At 40.1% G+C, this 17,809-nt stretch overlaps 1 protein-coding gene across 5 annotated transcripts in view; it reads left to right on the top strand.

Annotated features, from left to right (window-relative positions):
• Positions 1 to 17,103, top strand: part of Pds5a (PDS5 cohesin associated factor A) — a 109,611-nt gene extending 92,508 nt beyond the window's left edge. For 3 of the 5 annotated variants that reach the window (XM_042678060.1, XM_042678063.1, XM_042678062.1), the window contains exons 27-33: positions 606 to 738; positions 1,456 to 1,575; positions 4,382 to 4,444; positions 5,294 to 5,443; positions 7,328 to 7,432; positions 11,350 to 11,696; positions 15,962 to 17,103. In XM_042678060.1, the coding sequence (XP_042533994.1) occupies positions 606 to 738; positions 1,456 to 1,575; positions 4,382 to 4,444; positions 5,294 to 5,443; positions 7,328 to 7,432; positions 11,350 to 11,696; positions 15,962 to 15,965 (922 nt within the window). In that variant the 3' untranslated portion in view covers positions 15,966 to 17,103. Of the gene's footprint in view, positions 1 to 605; positions 739 to 1,455; positions 1,576 to 4,381; positions 4,445 to 5,293; positions 5,444 to 7,323; positions 7,433 to 11,349; positions 11,701 to 15,961 lie in introns of those variants that run through there. The other 2 variants (XM_042678061.1, XM_042678064.1) reach the window with 2 other exon arrangements.
• The last annotated feature ends 706 nt before the right edge of the window (positions 17,104 to 17,809 follow it).

The raw sequence follows: 17,809 nt of genomic DNA, 5'->3' as shown, positions 1-17,809 counted from the left end.
GTAGAGATGTGGCTCTAAGTGGTAGAGTTCTAGCTTTGAGCAGAAAAGCTCAGGGACAGTGCTGAGACACTGAATTCAAGCCCCAGAACTGACAAAAAAAAAAAAACCATTGGTTGGAACCCAGGTGAGTTCCAGTATGCCTATTTTCTTTTCTTTTTTTTGGGTGGGGGGGCGTCCGGTCGTGGAGCCTGAACTCTGGGCCTGGGCGCTGTCCCTCAGCTCTTCAGCTCAAGGCTAGCACTCTACCACTTGAGCCACAGCACCACTTCCGGCTTTTTTCTTTTTGCTTATGTGGTGCTGAGGAATCGAACCCAGGGCCTCAGGCATGCAAGGCAAGCACTCTACCACTGAGCCACCTTCCCAGCCCCAGTATGCCTATTTTCATGATACCAATTCTGCTAATCCATGAGCTTGGAAAGAGGTCTTTGCATTTTCTGCTGTTCTTTAGTTTCTTGAGAGTTTTCTAGTTTTCCTTATAGCAGTCTTTTATGGAATTATATTTAGCATTTATCTTACATATTCAGATAAAAGAATTTTCTAATAGATACTTATTTCATTAAGCAAAATCACCTCACTTTAGTATATTTAATATGTTTACCGTTTAGGTGCCTATGGTTCATGCTTGAAGTTTTAATGACAAAGAATGAAAACAATAGCCATGCATTTATGAAGAAGATGGCAGAGAACATCAAGTTAACCAGAGATGCTCAATCTCCAGATGAATCCAAAACAAATGAAGTAAGATAATGTTAAGAAAATAGATACTAAGACATTAATATAGAAAAACATACTGACCACTATTTTTCCTGGGAATTATAAATATAAAAATTGTAAAATGTTTCTAAAAATAAACATAGCCTATTTTTGTTATATTTCATCACATGAATTTTGTTGTCTTAGTCTTTAGAAAAGGTATGGCTGGAGAAAATATTGTAAAGGATTTAGCCGGGCAGGAAAGGCCATGAGTCTCATCTCCAATTAACTACCAGAAAACTGGAAGTGGGGCTGTGGCTCAAGCAGTAGAGCACTTGCTTTGAGCTGAAGAGCTCAGGGACAATACCAAAGCCCAAAGTTCAAGCCCCACAAATGGACAAAAAAAATTTTTTCCTACCATGCACAAGACCCTCAGTTTGATTCCTAGCATCACAGTGGAAAATAAGAATACGAAAACTTCACCAATGCAGGAGAATAAGACCCGACAAAATTAATGGTGCTGTCTTGGGTGTTCCATCTAGTAAGAGTACTAGTGGGTACTTTGTTCGGTTGACTGTTATTCTCACGCATACTGGACGTTCGTGTTCAATTACTAAGATGAAGCAATGGTGAACAGAAATAGGAAATGTTTGAAGAGTAAGTGGTCCTGTATCTTCTTTACATATTTTGTGGAATTAGTCATCAGGATTATTTCAATCATGGAAGTTTTAGATATAATATGATTTCCTTTTTTCTTTCTAGAAACTTTATACAGTATGTGATGTGGCTCTCTGTGTTATAAACAGTAAAAGTGCTTTGTGCAATGCAGATTCACCAAAAGAACCAGTCCTTCCAATGAAATTTTTTACACAACCTGAAAAGGTAATTTTTCAAAAAATATATAATTTTATTGTTTATTATTAAGGTGTTGTATAGAGGAGTTACTATTTCACAGTTCAGGTAATGTGTACATTTCTCTCTTGGACAATGTCACCCCTTCCTTTACTTTCCCCCAGTTTTCCCCTCCCATCTGTGAAAGGTAATTTTTTTTTCCTACTTATTTTTATACCACATTGATGTGGTTTTACAAATATTAAGTGAACTCTTGAATTTAGGTTTACCCTGACTGGAATAATGCCACATAGCATATTCATAACAGCCAGGTGATGGATGTAACTCATGGGTGAGAGCTTGCCAGGCCCTGTGCCCTGCGTTCCAGCCCAGCTACCATAGTAACACCGGCAAGAACATAAATAGTTTCTAAGAGCGTGGATTCTTTTATTATCTGTAACTTAAAATGTTGGAGGATAAGTTTTTTCTTTTTCTCACCATACCACTTTCTTGGTGTTTTTGTTATTGCTGTTCCTAATATGTTGTTTTTTATATGTTATAAACTCAATCACTAGAATACCAGTCACTAGAATGCCAGGCTTATAAGATAGTGTGAGTCTATATTTCTTCATGAGTTAAGTGACTAAACGTGGTTATCCAGGCTTTGTAACATTTATTTTTGTTTTGTGTGTGTGTGTGTGTGTGTGTATGTCTGTGCACGTGTGTGCATGTGCATACATGCATACTAGAACTGGAGCTTGAACTCAGGGCTTGTGCTCTTGCTTTTTTTTTTTTTGTCAGTTGTAGGGCTTGAACTCAGGGCCAGGGTGCTATCCCTATGCTCTTTTGCTCAAGGCTAGTGGCCAATGCTCTACTACTTTGAGCCACAGCACCACTTCTGCTTTTTTCAGGTTAATTGGAGATAAGTGTCTCATGGCCTTTCCTGCCTGAGCAGGTTTTGAATGTCGATCCTTAAATCTTAACCTCCTGAATAGCTAGGATTACAGGTTTGAGCCACAAGTGTCTGGCTTCTTGCTTGTCTTTAGCTCAAGGCTGGCGCTATTAATTGAGCCACACCTCCACTCCCATATTTCTAATCTTAGCACTTTGGAGACTGTGACAACAAATCATGTTTGAATACACCTAAGGTACACATACATAGTGAGGCTCCTGTGTCAAAAAGAAAACAAAGCAAAGGATATCTCATTGTGTCTCACACATTGTAAGAGTGTGAACTCTTCATATGCACACTTAAATTGGTTTCTCCTATACCACTAGTATGAAATAAATTAATAAGTGGAAAAAAATTACAGCAGTACTAGGCTTTGAAATCATTTCCTTGCACTTGTTAGTTAGGTGTTCTACCACTTGAGCTATGCCCTCAGCCATTTTCACTTCAGTTACTTTTCAGCTAGAATCTTACATTTTTGCCTGAGCTGAGTTGGACTACCATTCTCCTGCGTGCCTCTGGAAGTATCTAGGATTACACACCTAGCTTGTAGATGACATGGTGTCTTGCTAACGTTTTGCCTGCAACTGTAATCCTTCTTCTGTCTGCTCCTTCAAAATAACTAGGGTTGATGGGTGCTGGTGGTTCACGCCTGTAATCCTAACTATTCAGGAGATCTCAGGATCGTAGTTCAAAGTCAGCCTGGACAGGAACGGCAGTTAATTTCCAATTAACCACTAGAAAGCCAGAAGTGGTGCTGTGGCTCAGTGATAGAGCACCATCCTTGAGCAAAAAAGAGCTCAGGGACAGCGCCTATGCCCCAAGTTCAAGCCCCATGATCGACTACCCCTCTTTCCCCCCCCCCCCCCCAAAAAAAAGCTAGTATTAGAAGTATAAACCACTATTACACATTTTGGTGGTACATTTACCTTTATGATGGTCTATATATACTTCTTAGAAACAATTGCTTTTGTTTTGGAGATAAGGACTCTATAACTTAAGTGGCATGGAATTTACTCTGGAGTGAGAGGTATAGATGACTGCATACAGTTCAAAATATATTTATATGTGTAAAATATATTACATATTTTATATATGTGTGTGTATTTCTTTACTTTTTTTTTTTTTTTTTGTCTTCTGTCATAGAGCTTGCACTGGGTGTGAGCACTGTCCCTGAGCTCTTCTGCTCAAAGCTAGCACTCTACCACTTCAAGCCACAGTGCCACTTTCAGTTTTCTGGTGGTTAACTGGAGATAAGCGTCTCAAGGACTTTCTTACCCAGGCTAGTTTTGAATCACTACCCTCAGATATCAGCCTCCTGAGTAACTAGGATTACAAGCATAAGCCATTGGCACCCAACTAAAAATATTTTTAATTAAGATGACAAATCCTTTTTTAACAATTTGGTGTGAATTTCCTTAATAAATATTAAATGCCTATTAATGCATAGTGCCATTTTGGCAACTAACTCACTGAGTCCCAGACTAAAATTTATTTTATTTTTGTCTAAGATCAGGACTCAAACCCTGTATTGGCGCATTGGCTCATTGGCTGGCACTTGATCATCTGAGCCACCCCTGCAACCCTGAGAGTAAAATTTATAATATAGTCAAGGTGAAAATGACTTAATGAACATATTGGTATTGTGTCTTTTTGCATTAAAACATATAAAAAACAGTATGCTTTATTTAAAATTCCACTCAGTGGTAAGGCCCTTAGCCTAGTAAAGGTAAGGTCACAGGCTGAATCTCCAGTAACACGCATATGCAGTTGGAGAGACTTCTTACATTTGCATAGATATTTACTTGATATATATATATTAGTACAAATATAACAGTTGCAAGGTTCAGTGGCTCAAAAGCCACATTTAGAGAATAAAAATATGTTTTCCCTTTTTGTTTCTAATAGGACTTCTGTAATGACAAGAGTTACATTTCAGAAGAGACAAGAGTACTTCTGTTAACTGGAAAGGTATTATATACTTGGCATTCTGGGGATTCTATGTACTTTTTTTTAAACAAACAGCTATTCTGGATTTGAATATCATCTGTTTCAATGCCGTTATCTGATGTTAACTTCTACCCAATGGCCACCTTTCCATGTGTTCTCTTCAGAGTTTCTAGCTTGAAATTTATTTACAATTCGCAAAACAGATTTTCTAAGAAAAAGAGTTAAAGGAAAAAGGTGGGTAAAATACAGAAGCTGTTTTTTTAATTGAATTAGTAATTTTTTTTCAAATATTGAATGTGATTGAAACCTAAAAGATCAAAAAACTAATACAATTTTTAAGTAGTATTATTACAATTAGTGAGTCTGTTTAAACACATTTTACTATGTATATCAATGTTTGAAGGGCCACTTTTTTAGGAAATAAGGGCTAATAGTACTCCCTTGTTATTGTTTTGTTTTTTTTTTTTTGGGTCCGGTTGTGGAGCCTGAACTCTGGGCCTGGGCGCTGTCCCTCAGCTCTTCAGCTCAAGGCTAGCGCTCTACCATTTGAGCCTCAGCGCCACTTCCAGCTTTTTTCATTTTGCTTATGTGGTGCTGAGGAATCAAACCCAGGGCCTCTGGCATGCAAGGCAAGCGCTCTACCACTGAGCCACCTTCCCAGCCCTCCCTTGTTATTGTTAAGTAGAGGAAATGTTTATGATTTTAACCTTATTTGGGCAGCCAAATACATTTCTACAGAGTTGATAACAATCCTTTGACTTACACTAACAAAGATCTCCTATTTTCATGTGGTTCTTTCACTAACATATAAAATACCGTGTGTGTGTGCGTGCGTGCTTTTGTGTGTGTGTGTGTGTGTGTGATTTTCAGCCAAAGCCAACTGGAGTACTTGGTACAGTAAACAAACCTTTATCTGCAACCGGAAGGAAGCCTTATGTTAGAAGTGCTGGTACTGAGACTGGAAGCAACATTAATGTAAACTCAGAAATGAATCCTTCACCCGGAAATCGTTCAAGGCAAGTTTTTTTAAGTTGATTTTCCTTTCTTCCTCACTTGTTGACTTATTCCTCAAGCGTATTACAAAATGTAGTCATGGCTTAAGAAGTGATACAAAAATCATGCTGTTGAGTTTTAGTATTTTTATTATGAGAGTCAATATCGTACTATACAGTTTGAAATGGAAAGGTTTCCTGTTTGTAAAAAGTAACCAGAAAAAAATAGGAATTTGTAATGTAACTAAAATTGACAAATATTTATATTGTTTATATAACAAAATTCAACATATAGAAATACCATGGAAAATAAAACTTTTTTTTTTTTTGGTGCCTGTTGGGGTTTGGTGCCTGGCTTGGGGCCCAGATACTGTTCCTGAGCTTTTTGCTTGAGTCTAGTGCTCTACCTCTGGGGGCACACCTCCACTTGCAGCTTTTTTTGCTGGTTAATTGGACATAAGAGTGTCATGGACTTTTCTCTGGCTGGCTTTGAACCATGATCCTCAGATCTCAGCCTCCTGAGTAGCTAGGATTACAGGCGTGAGACCTTGGTGCTAAGATTATAACTTTTAAATAATTTGAAATCCTTTTTAAGTTTTTAACTCAAATTTTGAGGTAATTTTTTTTGTTCAGTGTTGAGGATCAAACATCTGTCACCATGCGTGGTAGGAAAGTACCAGTGAGTGAGGTCCCAAGTCTTCCATGATTATTTTAATATGTTGTGTTTACTATATTAACAGATAAATAGTTTCTACTGAGTTTACTATTAAAAAACGGAAGGTTTTGTGTGTGTGTGTGTTTTAAGGGGGTTAATTTTATGATACAGTCTCACCCTGATGCTGGGGACCCGGTACACTTGTCCCCCTGCTGACTGCAGTAGGCCTGCACTGAAATACCCTCTTGTTGCAGTTTTGACAGTCCTGGGGCTCAAACTCTGGGCCTCAGCACTGTCACTGAGCTTTTTTGCTCCATGCTAGCTCTCTACCACTTTAAGCGACAGTGCCACTTCCAGTAGATGAATCTCATGGACTTTCTTTCCTGGGCTGGCTTTGAACCTGAATCCTCAGACTTCAGTGTCCTGAGTAGCTAAGGTTACAAGTGTGAACCAGCAAGGCCCAGCACCACCTTTTTTTTTTTTTTAATGAACCATTTTAAATAGTGCAGTTTTGGAGATACCATTCTTTTCCTTTTTCTTTGTGGCTTGGTTGTGGGGCTTGAACTCAAGGCCTGTGCACTGTCCTTGAACCAAGCTCTTCGTGCTCAAGGCTTAGCGCTCTACCACTTGAACCACAATGCCACTTTTGGTTTTTGAGTGGTTAATTGGAGATGAATTTCACAGGGACTTTTCTGCCCCGGCTGGCTTTGAACCAGGATACTCAGATCTCAGCCTCCTGAGTAGCTAGGATTATATAGGCATGAGCCACTGACGCTTAACCATCCAATTTTAAGCATAAACTAAGCAATGTTTAAAAGGAATTTTTTCCCACAGAATTCTATAGTGCAAAGTAAATTAATGTGGAACAGTTGTGATTTATTAAAGAGTGTTCACATAACTCCTGAGTGGCCTTTTCTGAGGTAACCCCTAACTGTGAAGAACATTAAGAACACTGGAAATTACCATGCCATACTCTGATCTCCTACCCCCAAGAGATGAGGATTAGAATAGTCGTGTGTGTGTTTCTTGACAGTTCTTTTGTCAGGCAGTTTTAAGCAATATCTTACATTATTGATGTTAAATGGAAGAGCTACTTAGCATGGTGTAATGAGCACAGATCTGAACCTTTGTCATTGTACCATTTGCATTGTTTTCAACATTCCTTCTTGGCAGACTTTAAAGAGTAAACTTGATGTTGGTGTCATGAGATGAAGAAGCCTTGTTTTGTGTGTGTGTTTGTTATCAATTACCAGGGAGCAGAGTTCAGAGGCAGCAGAAACCGGAGTTAGTGAGAATGAGGAGAACCCTGTGAGAATTATTTCTGTCGCTCCTGTAAAGAATATTGACCCTGTTAAGAATAAGGTAAATATTCATTCATTTGCAGTGCTAATGTTCAAATCCATACCCTTTGCACACCCAAATCTTAGGCAGAGGCTTTTAAATTTTAACAAGTGAATTTTTCCTTAGTAGATTTTTTCCCTATATATTTTATAGTTTATATTTTTACCCTGTATAGTGGTAAGAAAGTGACAGGCAGCAGTTAAATAAAATTTTATGCATGTGTTTATGCTGTTTCTGCTCTTCTAAAATGATTATACCTTTGTGCACACATACACAGACCATAATGGTCTGCTTCTCCATACTGCCTGGCCCAACACCTTGAAACAGTACTCAGGTGGCTGAGATCTTTTTGTTTTTGTTTTGTTCTAGTTTTTTGTTTTTTGGGTTTTTTTTGGTCAGTTGTGGGGCTTGAACTCTGGGCCTGAGCGGGGGTTGAGATCTTTAAGCCAGCCAGGCAGACAATCCCAAAGACTTTTCTCTCCAGGTAACCAGCAGAAAGTCAGAAGATAACTTGTAGCTCAAGTGGAGAAACACCAACTTTGAGCAAAAAATGCTCAGAGTTCTGAGTTCAGCCCTAGAACATCCTCATACACCAGCATGTGCACATGCATGCATATAGAAACACATACATGCATACGTGTATACACACACATGCAAACAATAAACTAAGATTTAGGAGAGCCATATTGCCAGTGTTCTTTTTTTCTTTTTATTTATTTTTTTTGGGTCCGGTCGTGGGGACTGAACTCTGGGCCTGGGTGCTGTCCCTCAGCTCAAGGCTAGCACTCTACCACTTGAGCCACAGCGCCACGTCTGGCTTTTTTCTTTTTGCTTATGTGGTGCTGAGGAATCGAACCCAGGGCCTCAGGCATGCAAGGCAAGCGCTCTACCACTGAGCCACCTTCCCAGCCCCCTCTTTTTATTATTCTAAGGCTGATGTACAGAGAGGCTACAATTACATAAGTCAGGTTCATGAATACATTTCATTTTAAATTATGTCACACTTCCCTTCCTCTCTCCCAGTTTTAGTACGAAAACTGGTTTCCTCTTCATAGGACTTTTATGTGAGCTCCTTTTACATATAGATATATGCAAATAAGACAAGGAATATGGGTTTTCTTTGTAACTAAAGCTGGCCCTGAACTTATAATTCTCCTTCCTCTGGATGCCAATTAATGAAATTAAAAGCTTGTGTCACGATGCCTGGCCATGTTATTTTTGGTTGTTTTTGTTTTTGGGTCCAGTCATGGGCCTGAACTCTGGGCCTGGGCGCTGTCCCTCAGCTCTTCAGCTCAAGGCTAGCGCTCTACCACTTGAGCCACAGTGCCACTTCCGGCTTTTTTTTTTCTGCATATGTGGTGCTGAGGAATCAAACCCAGGGCTTCATGCATGCAAGGCAAGCGCTCTACCACTGAGCCACCTTCCCAGCCCTGGCCATGTTATTTTTAATGGTTTTTCCTATATATGACCTTTCTCTGCCTAAACACATAAGTACTGGTGCATTTACTTTCATTTGCTTTATTTACTCAGTGAAATGCAGAGTCAAGGAATATATATATATATATAATACTGATTTTAGATTGTTTCATATTGATGTTCCTGAATCATTGTAACCTTTATAAATAGGTTATAAAAAGGAGTTCTTCACTACACACACAACAGCCAGCACATTTTACAGTTCTTTGGAGTTTTTTCAGGCTCAAATATTGTAACAGATATTCCCATTATTTTCATTTTCATTTGACTGTTGTGGTTCTTTTTCAGATATTTTGTTCTCCTGTCAGTTTCACTTTTCACAAAACAAGATACTGTTTTAATATTGGTGAAGAAATTTTTATTTATTTATTTTTTTTGGTCGGTCATGGGGCTTGAACTCTGGCCTGGGCACTGTCCCTCAGCTCTTCAGCTTACGGCAAGCGCCTTTTGAGTCACAGTGCCACTTCCAGTTTTCTAGTTGTTAATTGGAAATAAGTATTTCACAGTCTTTCCTGCCTGGGCTGGCTTTAAACTGCGATTCTCAGCTCTCAGCCTCCTGAGTAGCTAGGATTATAGGCGTGAGCCACTGGCACCCAGCTTAAAGGAATATTTTTAATTAAAGAACCACTCAACCAGTTATAAATGGATGCTTTCTCCGAATTTTATTTTCCTTCCTTGGATGCCTCCTTTGACTTTTAGCTTTTGTATTTAAAAAACATTGGGTTTATTTACTTTAACGTGTGTGTGTGTGAGCGAGCATGTGTGTGTGCGTGTGTGAGCGAGTGTGTGTGTGTGCGTGTGTGAGCACGCATGTGTGTGTGTGAGCGCGTGTGCATGCGTGCATCCTCACTACTAGGGCTTGAACTCAGGGTCTGGGTGCTGAACTTCAACTTTTTTTGCTCAACTAGCACCCTCCCACTCGAGGCACAGCTCCACTTGAGGCTGTTGGATGGGGAATTGGAGATGGCCATCTGACCCTCTTTCCTGTCCCACCTGACTTTAAACTGCAGTCCACAGAGCTAAGAATCTTCAGTAGCTAGGATTATAGGCATTGTCTACCTGTGTTTGGCTGGCTTATTTGCGTGTGTTTTGATCTTGGTTTGGTTTTGTGCTTGTTCTGGGTTGAATTCAGGGCTTAGGCACTATCCCTGTGCTTCTTTTTGCCCCCAACTGGTGCTCTACCTCTTTGATTGAACCACAGTCTACTTCCAGCTTGTTTTTGCTGGTTATTTAAAAATAGGAGTCTCAGCCCGGCGCTGGTGGCTCATGCCTATAATCCTAGCTACTCAGGAGGCTGAGATCTGAGGATCGCGGTTCAAAGCCAGCCCGGGCAGGAGAGACCGTGAGACTCCTATCTCCAATAAACCACCAGAAAACCGGAAGTGGCGCTGTAGCTCAAGTGGTAGAGCACTCGCCTTGAGCTGAAGAGCTGAGGAACAGCACCCAGGCCCAGAGTTCAAGCCCCACGACCGACAAAAAAAAATAGGAGTCTCTCTGCCTTTCCTGCCACACTGGTTTCACCATGATCCTGAGATCTCGGCTTCCTAAAGAGCTAGAAATACACGTATAAGCCACTGTGCAAGCTACATAAAGTCTGGCTTTATTTTTACTTTAAAAAATGGTTAGGTTTGAGCTGAGAATGCGGCTTAGTGCTAGAGTGCTTGCCTCACATGCATGAAGCCCTGGGTTTGCTTCCTCAGTACCACATAAACAAAAATCCAGAAGTCACATAGTGGTGATAGAGTGCTAGCCTTGAGCAGAAGCTCAGGGACAGCGCCCAGGCTCTGAGTTGAAGCCCCAGGACTGGCAAAAAAAAAAAAAAAAGCTGTGCTTGAGAAGGCCTCTACTACCAGCGTTAGGGAGGCAGCGGAGGATCCTAAGCTCCAGGCCACGCCATGCCACAGCACACTGGCCCAGTCTGCGCCCAACACCTGCATACATACTAGCCAGTCTGTTTAATGAACTATTCCTACTCCAGGTTTTCTTTTTTTTTGTCAGTTGTGGGGCTTGAACTCAGCCTGCACTCTGTCCCTCTGCTCTTCAGCTTAAGGCTAGCATCCTACCACTTGAGCCACAGCACCACTTCTGGTTTTCTGGGTTTTACTGGAGATAAGAGTCTCATGGCTTTTCCTGTCCAGGCTGGCTTTGAATTGCCATCCTCAGATCTCAGCCCCCTGAATAGCTAGGATTACAGGCGTGAGCCCCCAGCACCTGGCTACTCCAGGTTTTATACCACTTGAGTGCTGCTCTGTGGCGGGGTTAGAATGCTTACCTTGGGCACTGAAAATAGGAAAAATGTTGGTTGTTTTGTTGTGAGTGTCTTATCTTTAGAATTTCCTTTTCTAACAGGATATAAATCCAGGAATAGTAACTCTTTTTAAATAGTTTCAGAATCCTTTTTTTTTTAGCATATTATTGATGTTAAAAATTTTGTATTTATAGTTGTTTTTGTACTCTTTTAGGAAATCAATTCTGATCAAGCTACCCCAGGCAACATCAGTGGTGACCGAGGAAAGAAAAAAACAGTAACAGCAGCTGGCACAGAAAATGTCCAACAAAAATCAGATGAAAAAGTAGATGAATCAGGACCTCCTGCCCCTTCCAAACCCAGGAGAGGACGCCGACCCAAGTCTGAATCTCAGGGCAATGTAACCAAAAATGATGATATAAGCAAACCCATTAGCAAGGGAAGGAAAAGAATTATTATCACTCACGACAGTCCTGGGGAAGCAGGAAATGCCAAAGTGCCCAAGCTGCAAGATGTGGCCAAAAAGGCAACACCAACAGAGAGACAAATTGACCTACAGAGGTAATACACACTAGTCTTCCTGAACTTAGAATTTAGCATTGTCATTCCCCCCCCAAAATACCATTAGAGTAAAAACAGCATTTAGTTATCATTCATAATCTCCACTTCTAAGCGGCACTGATTTGGACTTCTTTAGATAATTTTTATTATGATACAGTTTTTTAGTTATACGGTATTTTTTATATTTCTGTTAGCAAGGAGAATGTTAGCTGTTTGTCTTACAAGGTTACGTGGGGGTATTTATAATATAAATGCTTCATTTTGGATACAAACTGATAGAAAAGATAGTAATGAAATATGTGGAGGTAAATGGCTCTCTAAGTTAATTTTCATTCACTTGTTATAAAACAACCTCATGGTACTCATCTTTGACTAGTGCTAAGAATTAAATGGATCCGGGTCTGGTGGCTTTGTACTTCTTATTCTCTTAACAAATACTTAGTGATTGAAGTGTTGCACATCATGTGAGTTCAAAAGCTTATCCATGGGCTGGGAAGGTGGCTCAGTGGTAGAGCGCTTGCCTTGCATGCGTGAGGCCCTGGGTTCGATTCCTCAGTACCACATAAGCAAAAGAAAAAAACCGGAAGTGGCGCTGTGGCTCAAGTGGTAGAGCACTAGCCTTCAGCTGAAGAGCAGAGGGACAGCACCCAGGCCCAGAGTTCAGGCCCCACGACTGGACCCAAAAAAAAAAAGAAAAAGAAGCTTATCTACTCTATTAGAAAATAGAAAACAGGCAGGCACTGGATCCTCATGCTTGTAATCCTATACTATACTCAGAAGGCTGAGATCTAAGGATTATGGTTCAAAGCCAGCCCAAGCAGGGAAGCCTGTGAGACTGGAGTCTCTAATTAACCACCAGAAAACTTGAATTGGGGCTGTGGTACAAAATGGTAGAGCTCTTGCCTAGAGCAAAAGAGCTCAGGGATAGCACCCAGACCCTGAGTTCAAGCCCCATAACTGACCAGAAAAAGAAAACAGAAAACATTCTCATAATTTGAACAGATTGATACACTAAACATACAAAAATTGGCTTCATAGGATGACTTACACCTATAATCCCAACATTTGAGAAGCAGAGATAGGTTGATTATAACCTCAAGGCAAGCCTGGCTACAAAGTAAAATAAGCCAGAACCAAATGAGAGCTATTATATGGTTTAATATTTATGAGGTACCTAGAACAATTAAGTTCCTAGACATAGAAAGGTTAGTGATGACCCTGAAGGAAAGAGTGAAAAAGGTTTTGAGACTTTTATTTCCAGTTAACCACTAAAAAGCCAGAAGTGGATCTGTGGCTTAAGTGATAGAGTACTATCCTTGGGCAAAAAAGCTAAGGTAAGCTGGTCCCAGTGGCTCATGCTTGTAATCCTAGCTACTCAGAGGAGACTGAGATCTGAGGATTGCAGTTCAAAGCCAGCCTGGGGGAGGGGCTAGGAGGGTGGCTCAGAGGTACAATGCTTGCCTTGCATGCATGAGGCCCGGGTTCTATTCCTCAGCACCACATAATCAGAAAAGGCTGGAAGTGGTGCTTTGGCTCAAGTGGTAGAGCGCTAACCTTGAGCAGAAGAGCTGAGGGACAGTGCTCCGGCCCAGAGTTCAGGCCCCATGACCGACCAAAAAAAAAAAAAGCCAGCCTGGGCAGGAAAGTCCATGAGACTCCTATCTCCAATAAACCACTCAAAAATTGGAAGTGGTGTTGTAGGCATGAGCTAAAAAGCTAAGGGATAGTGCCTAGGTCCTGATTTTGAACTCTAGTATTTGTGTACACATACACACACACAGAGTTAAAATGGCAAATGCGATGTTAACAAATATGTCACAGTTTTAGAACTTCATAAAACAGAAGTTGAACATTCTTATTTGAAACGTGTGGGACCAGAAGCATGTCAAATTTTGAATTTTTTTTGCATTTTGGAGTATTTGCATATACATAACAAAGATACTTGGGGAGAAGAGACAAATGTAAACACAATTCATTTATACAGATGGTTATTTATGTACTCATTACCTTGCTCATGTAACTGTAACCCCCTGTACAGTATTTTTACAATAAAAAACAGTTAAAAAAAGAGACAGATGGTTATTTATGTAATATTTTATTGTAAATGCATTATAGATCAGGTATTGCCACCCGCACCCAGTTGAAAATCAAAAATTTAATTCACACACATGTATTACATATTACCTGAGACTAAAAAAAGTTCCATGTTATTGTTAGTTGTTTTTAAATCGATGGGTGGTCTGCTGTTTCCTACCTTTAACTGGAGGGGGGGGGTGATACTATGCCAGTCCTGGGGCTTGAACTCTGGCCTAGACACTGTTCGTGAGGTTTTATGCTCAGGCTTGCTCTCTGTCATTTGAACTACAACCCCACTGCCAGCTTTTTGATGGTTAATTGGAGATAAGAGTCATGTGTATTCTCCTCCTGCCCAGGCTGACTTTGAGCCATGGTTTTCAGATCTCGGCCCCCTGAGTAGCTAGGATTGTGGGTGTAAGCTATTGGAGCCCTGCTCTTCCTCCATATTTTTAGTCAGCTTTATTAGTATGAAGACTATTCTGTGCCTATAATCTCATATATGTAGGAATCAGAAACATGGGGACTACAATAGATGTCATCCCAGGCAAAAAATTAGCAAGACTTTATCTTGAAAATAAGCCATACAAGTAGGCAGACCCTGTCATAACACACCAGGCATGTTTATGCTGCAAAGCAGGGATGGAAGAGTCATGCTCTTAAGGCCTATCTGGAAAATCACCTAAAGCAAAACAAGTGGGAGGCTTGAGTTCAGACCTTGGTACCTCTAAGTTATTTATTCCATGAATAATACAGATGAAGTTGGATACGCAATATATGCCTTATAATCCAAGTGCTTGAGAGGCTGAGGCAGATCAAGGGTTTGAAGCTTCAGCTGTTTTCTTGTCTAATGAAACAAAGGAAGGGACTACAGTTCTGCAGGTTTGGCTCCATGTTACAGTGCTTGCCTGGCATGTTCAGTGTTCTGGCTCCATCCTCTGTGCCTATTAAAAAACAAAAATGTAGAGTTTCCAGTTTTATCTGGTGGAAGAGTGCTTGCTAGCATCTGCAAGGCCCTGAGTTTCTTAGTACTGCAAAAAAAGAAATAAAAGGAGAAACAGTATAAGTAAGATGGCCTAGTAACAACTTGCCCCAAATTAATGCCAAGCTGGCCAATAGGCACTTCTCAGGACAGAAGAGAACAAGTCTAGACAGTGTCAGTGGGGAGAAAGGTGTCTTTATCATTCTATCCAGAATCTCCTCCTACACCGTTAGATTATATCCTCTCTAACCTGTACACATCTGAGGTTTATGCCAAGAGCCTTTTGGGGTTTTTTTTTCGTTTTTTTTTTGCTCAAGCTGGCATTCTTCCAATTAATTCAGCCACACTTCCATTTCCATCTTTTTGCTGGTCAATTAAAGAGTCTTATCAGACTTTTTTGCTTGGTCTGACTTCAGACATCAGTCATTACATCTCAGCCTGAGGAGCTAGAATTATAGGTACAAGTCACTAACACCGGCTTTTTGCTTTTTGTTTGTCTGGTTTTGTTTTTAGTATATAAAATATATTTGTCTACACAGCTTAAGAATCAGAGCTTATTTTTAATTATATATTCATTAAGTTACTTACTTGTATTTTATTTTTTTGGTCAGTCATGGGCCCTGAACTCTGGGCCTGGGCGCTGTCCCTGAGCTCTTCGGCTCAAGGCTAGCGGTCTACCACTTGAGCCCCACAGTACCACTTCCAGTTTTCTGGTGGTTAATTGGAGATAAGAGTCTCATGGACTTTCCTGCCTGGGCCGGCTTTGAACTGTGCTCCTCAGATCTCAGCCTCTTGAGTAGCTAGGATCATAGGCACAAGCCACCAGCACCCAACTAGGGGGGAAAGAAAATTAAGCCTATATAGTAGGTTAGTTGAGCATCTGGTTTGGCTTGTACCCATTTTTTTGTTGTTGTTTTATTCCCAGTAATGAGACCTGAACTAAGGGCCTAGATGCTGTCTCCAAGCTTTTTTGTGCTCAAGGCTAGCGCTTTATTACTTGAGCTACAGTACTACTTCCAACATTTTCTGAGTAGTTTATTAGAGATACGCATGCATCTCGAGGACTTTCCCGCTAGGGCTGACTTTGGACCAAGATCCTCAGATCTCAGCCTCCTGAGTAGCTAGGATTATAGGCGTGAGTCACCAGCATCAGCTAAACCAACCCTGTCATTTTTATCTTTTCTAACTTTTGTGTTCTTCTGTTCTCAAGGTAAAAAGAAAAATCACTTGCAAAGGGAGAGAATGAAGGCCAAACAGAAGCGGATTCCAGCTTCTGCAAAAACATGGATTCAGAAACGTCTCTGAGCAGAAAACGGAGTTCACTTCAAAACACTTTCTGCCTTGAAAACTGAAACTATGACTTCCTTTTTACATGAGCAGAGTCCTTTGATGGAAATGTACAGCAGAAACTTGAAAGAGAGAAGCTAAAGCAGCTCTGTTCCCCCTTTCCCCAGACTTTTCCTGTGAAAAGTCAATAATTAAGCAAATTGCTTAACACTTGCTTCCAGTTCCTACATATCTGGAGTTTAAATGCATAATACACCATTAATTTCCATGCTGCGTTTTCTATTTTAAAGTATAACAACAAGATGTCTTTACACTGACACTGAATATTCATTCTAGAGCCAGGATTTCCCATGTTACCCAAGAAAAAAATTGAAGTCTACTGAATTAATTTTTTTAGAAGAAAAAAGATTACGTATTTCTTTTGTTTTCCTTTTTGGAAAATTTTATGTATGATTCTTTCTGCCTGTCTACTTTTCTGCAAAAATGAGATGTACAGATTTCAGTTCCCTGATATGAAAAGTGATGTTGTGGCAATTTTATAAATGTTGCTTTCTGATTTTTATCAGAGTGAGAAATTAAAATTATTGATCTGCAAGTAGCAAACAGTTCATATTTTGATTTCCCCTCCATTTTAGTTTAATATAATTTGCAATAAATGTACATATTGTTTCATAAAGCCTATCACTTTAAGTGGTTTTTTACTCCTCTTAAGTTGGAATATTTGGAAGTTTAAAGGAGTAAAGACTGCTCAACATTTGGTTTTATAATATTTGTCACCAGATTTTTATTATTGATGTAAAAAAAGATTTTTTTTCTTTCCAAATAGTTGGCTGTTGGCAGCTTTGTAAGGAAGTTGGAGGTTTTGCTGTCATGTCAGCCTTCAGCATGTGTTGTTGGGAAGTAAGTGTCGGTTTCTGTTTCTGGTCTGGGCTCAGTTTCACCTACCTTACACACAGCTATTGAATCCACATAGTATGTTTCTTGCCATTGGTAACGTGTGCACTTTCTGTGTACACCTAATCATATTTAAGGGTTTTTTGGCATAAAATAAATGCTTCTAGATGTAATATGGCAGTCTTTAATCTTTTTATCATACTATGCTTTCTTGTCAGTTTTTAATATGAAAGGGCTGAAATCACAAAGAACACGATTACAACCAACTCTGCATTATCCATATATGAAACAGTGACTATACTTGAGAGACTTTCTGTTGTTTTGGGGTTGGTCATGGGCTTGAACTCAGACCCTGGACACTTGTCCCTGGGTCTTTTTTACTCAAGGCTAGTGCTCTACCACTTTGAGCCACAGCACGGTTTTCTGGTGGTTAACTGGAGATGAGAGTCTCATGGACTTTCATGTCCAGGCTGGCTTTGAGTCATTTTCCTTAGATCTTAGCCTCCTGAATAGCCAGGATTGCAGACAGGCGTGAGCCACCAGGGCCTGGCCAAGATTGTTAATTTTTTTTTAATGGCCTTTAATTTACAAACTAGTCATGGCTCCTGCAGAGTTGATACAAGGGGAACTTGAAATTCATCCTTTCTCATGTTCGTTGTTGTATCTGACCACCACTGTCCTCTAGTCCCCACCCTGTGTCCTTACTTCATGTGGGGCCAAGGAAATAAAGATGCTAGTTCTCAGTGTCACTCACGTTCGCATGGGTAATTGAGAGTTGAGTGTGAACTGACTGAAAGATGGGTAATTCTTTTTAAGTATACATATATATCCATATTCATTAGAAATAAGGTTTTTAGGGGATAATCAATACCAATGA

The sequence above is a fragment of the Dipodomys spectabilis genome, unplaced genomic scaffold (assembly GCF_019054845.1).
Source record: "Dipodomys spectabilis isolate Male_0828 unplaced genomic scaffold, ASM1905484v1 ptg000043l, whole genome shotgun sequence".
NCBI classification, from domain to species: domain Eukaryota; kingdom Metazoa; phylum Chordata; class Mammalia; order Rodentia; family Heteromyidae; genus Dipodomys; species Dipodomys spectabilis.
The sequence above is the reverse complement of the archived record's forward strand: the minus strand, read 5'-3'. Positions and strand labels throughout refer to the sequence as shown.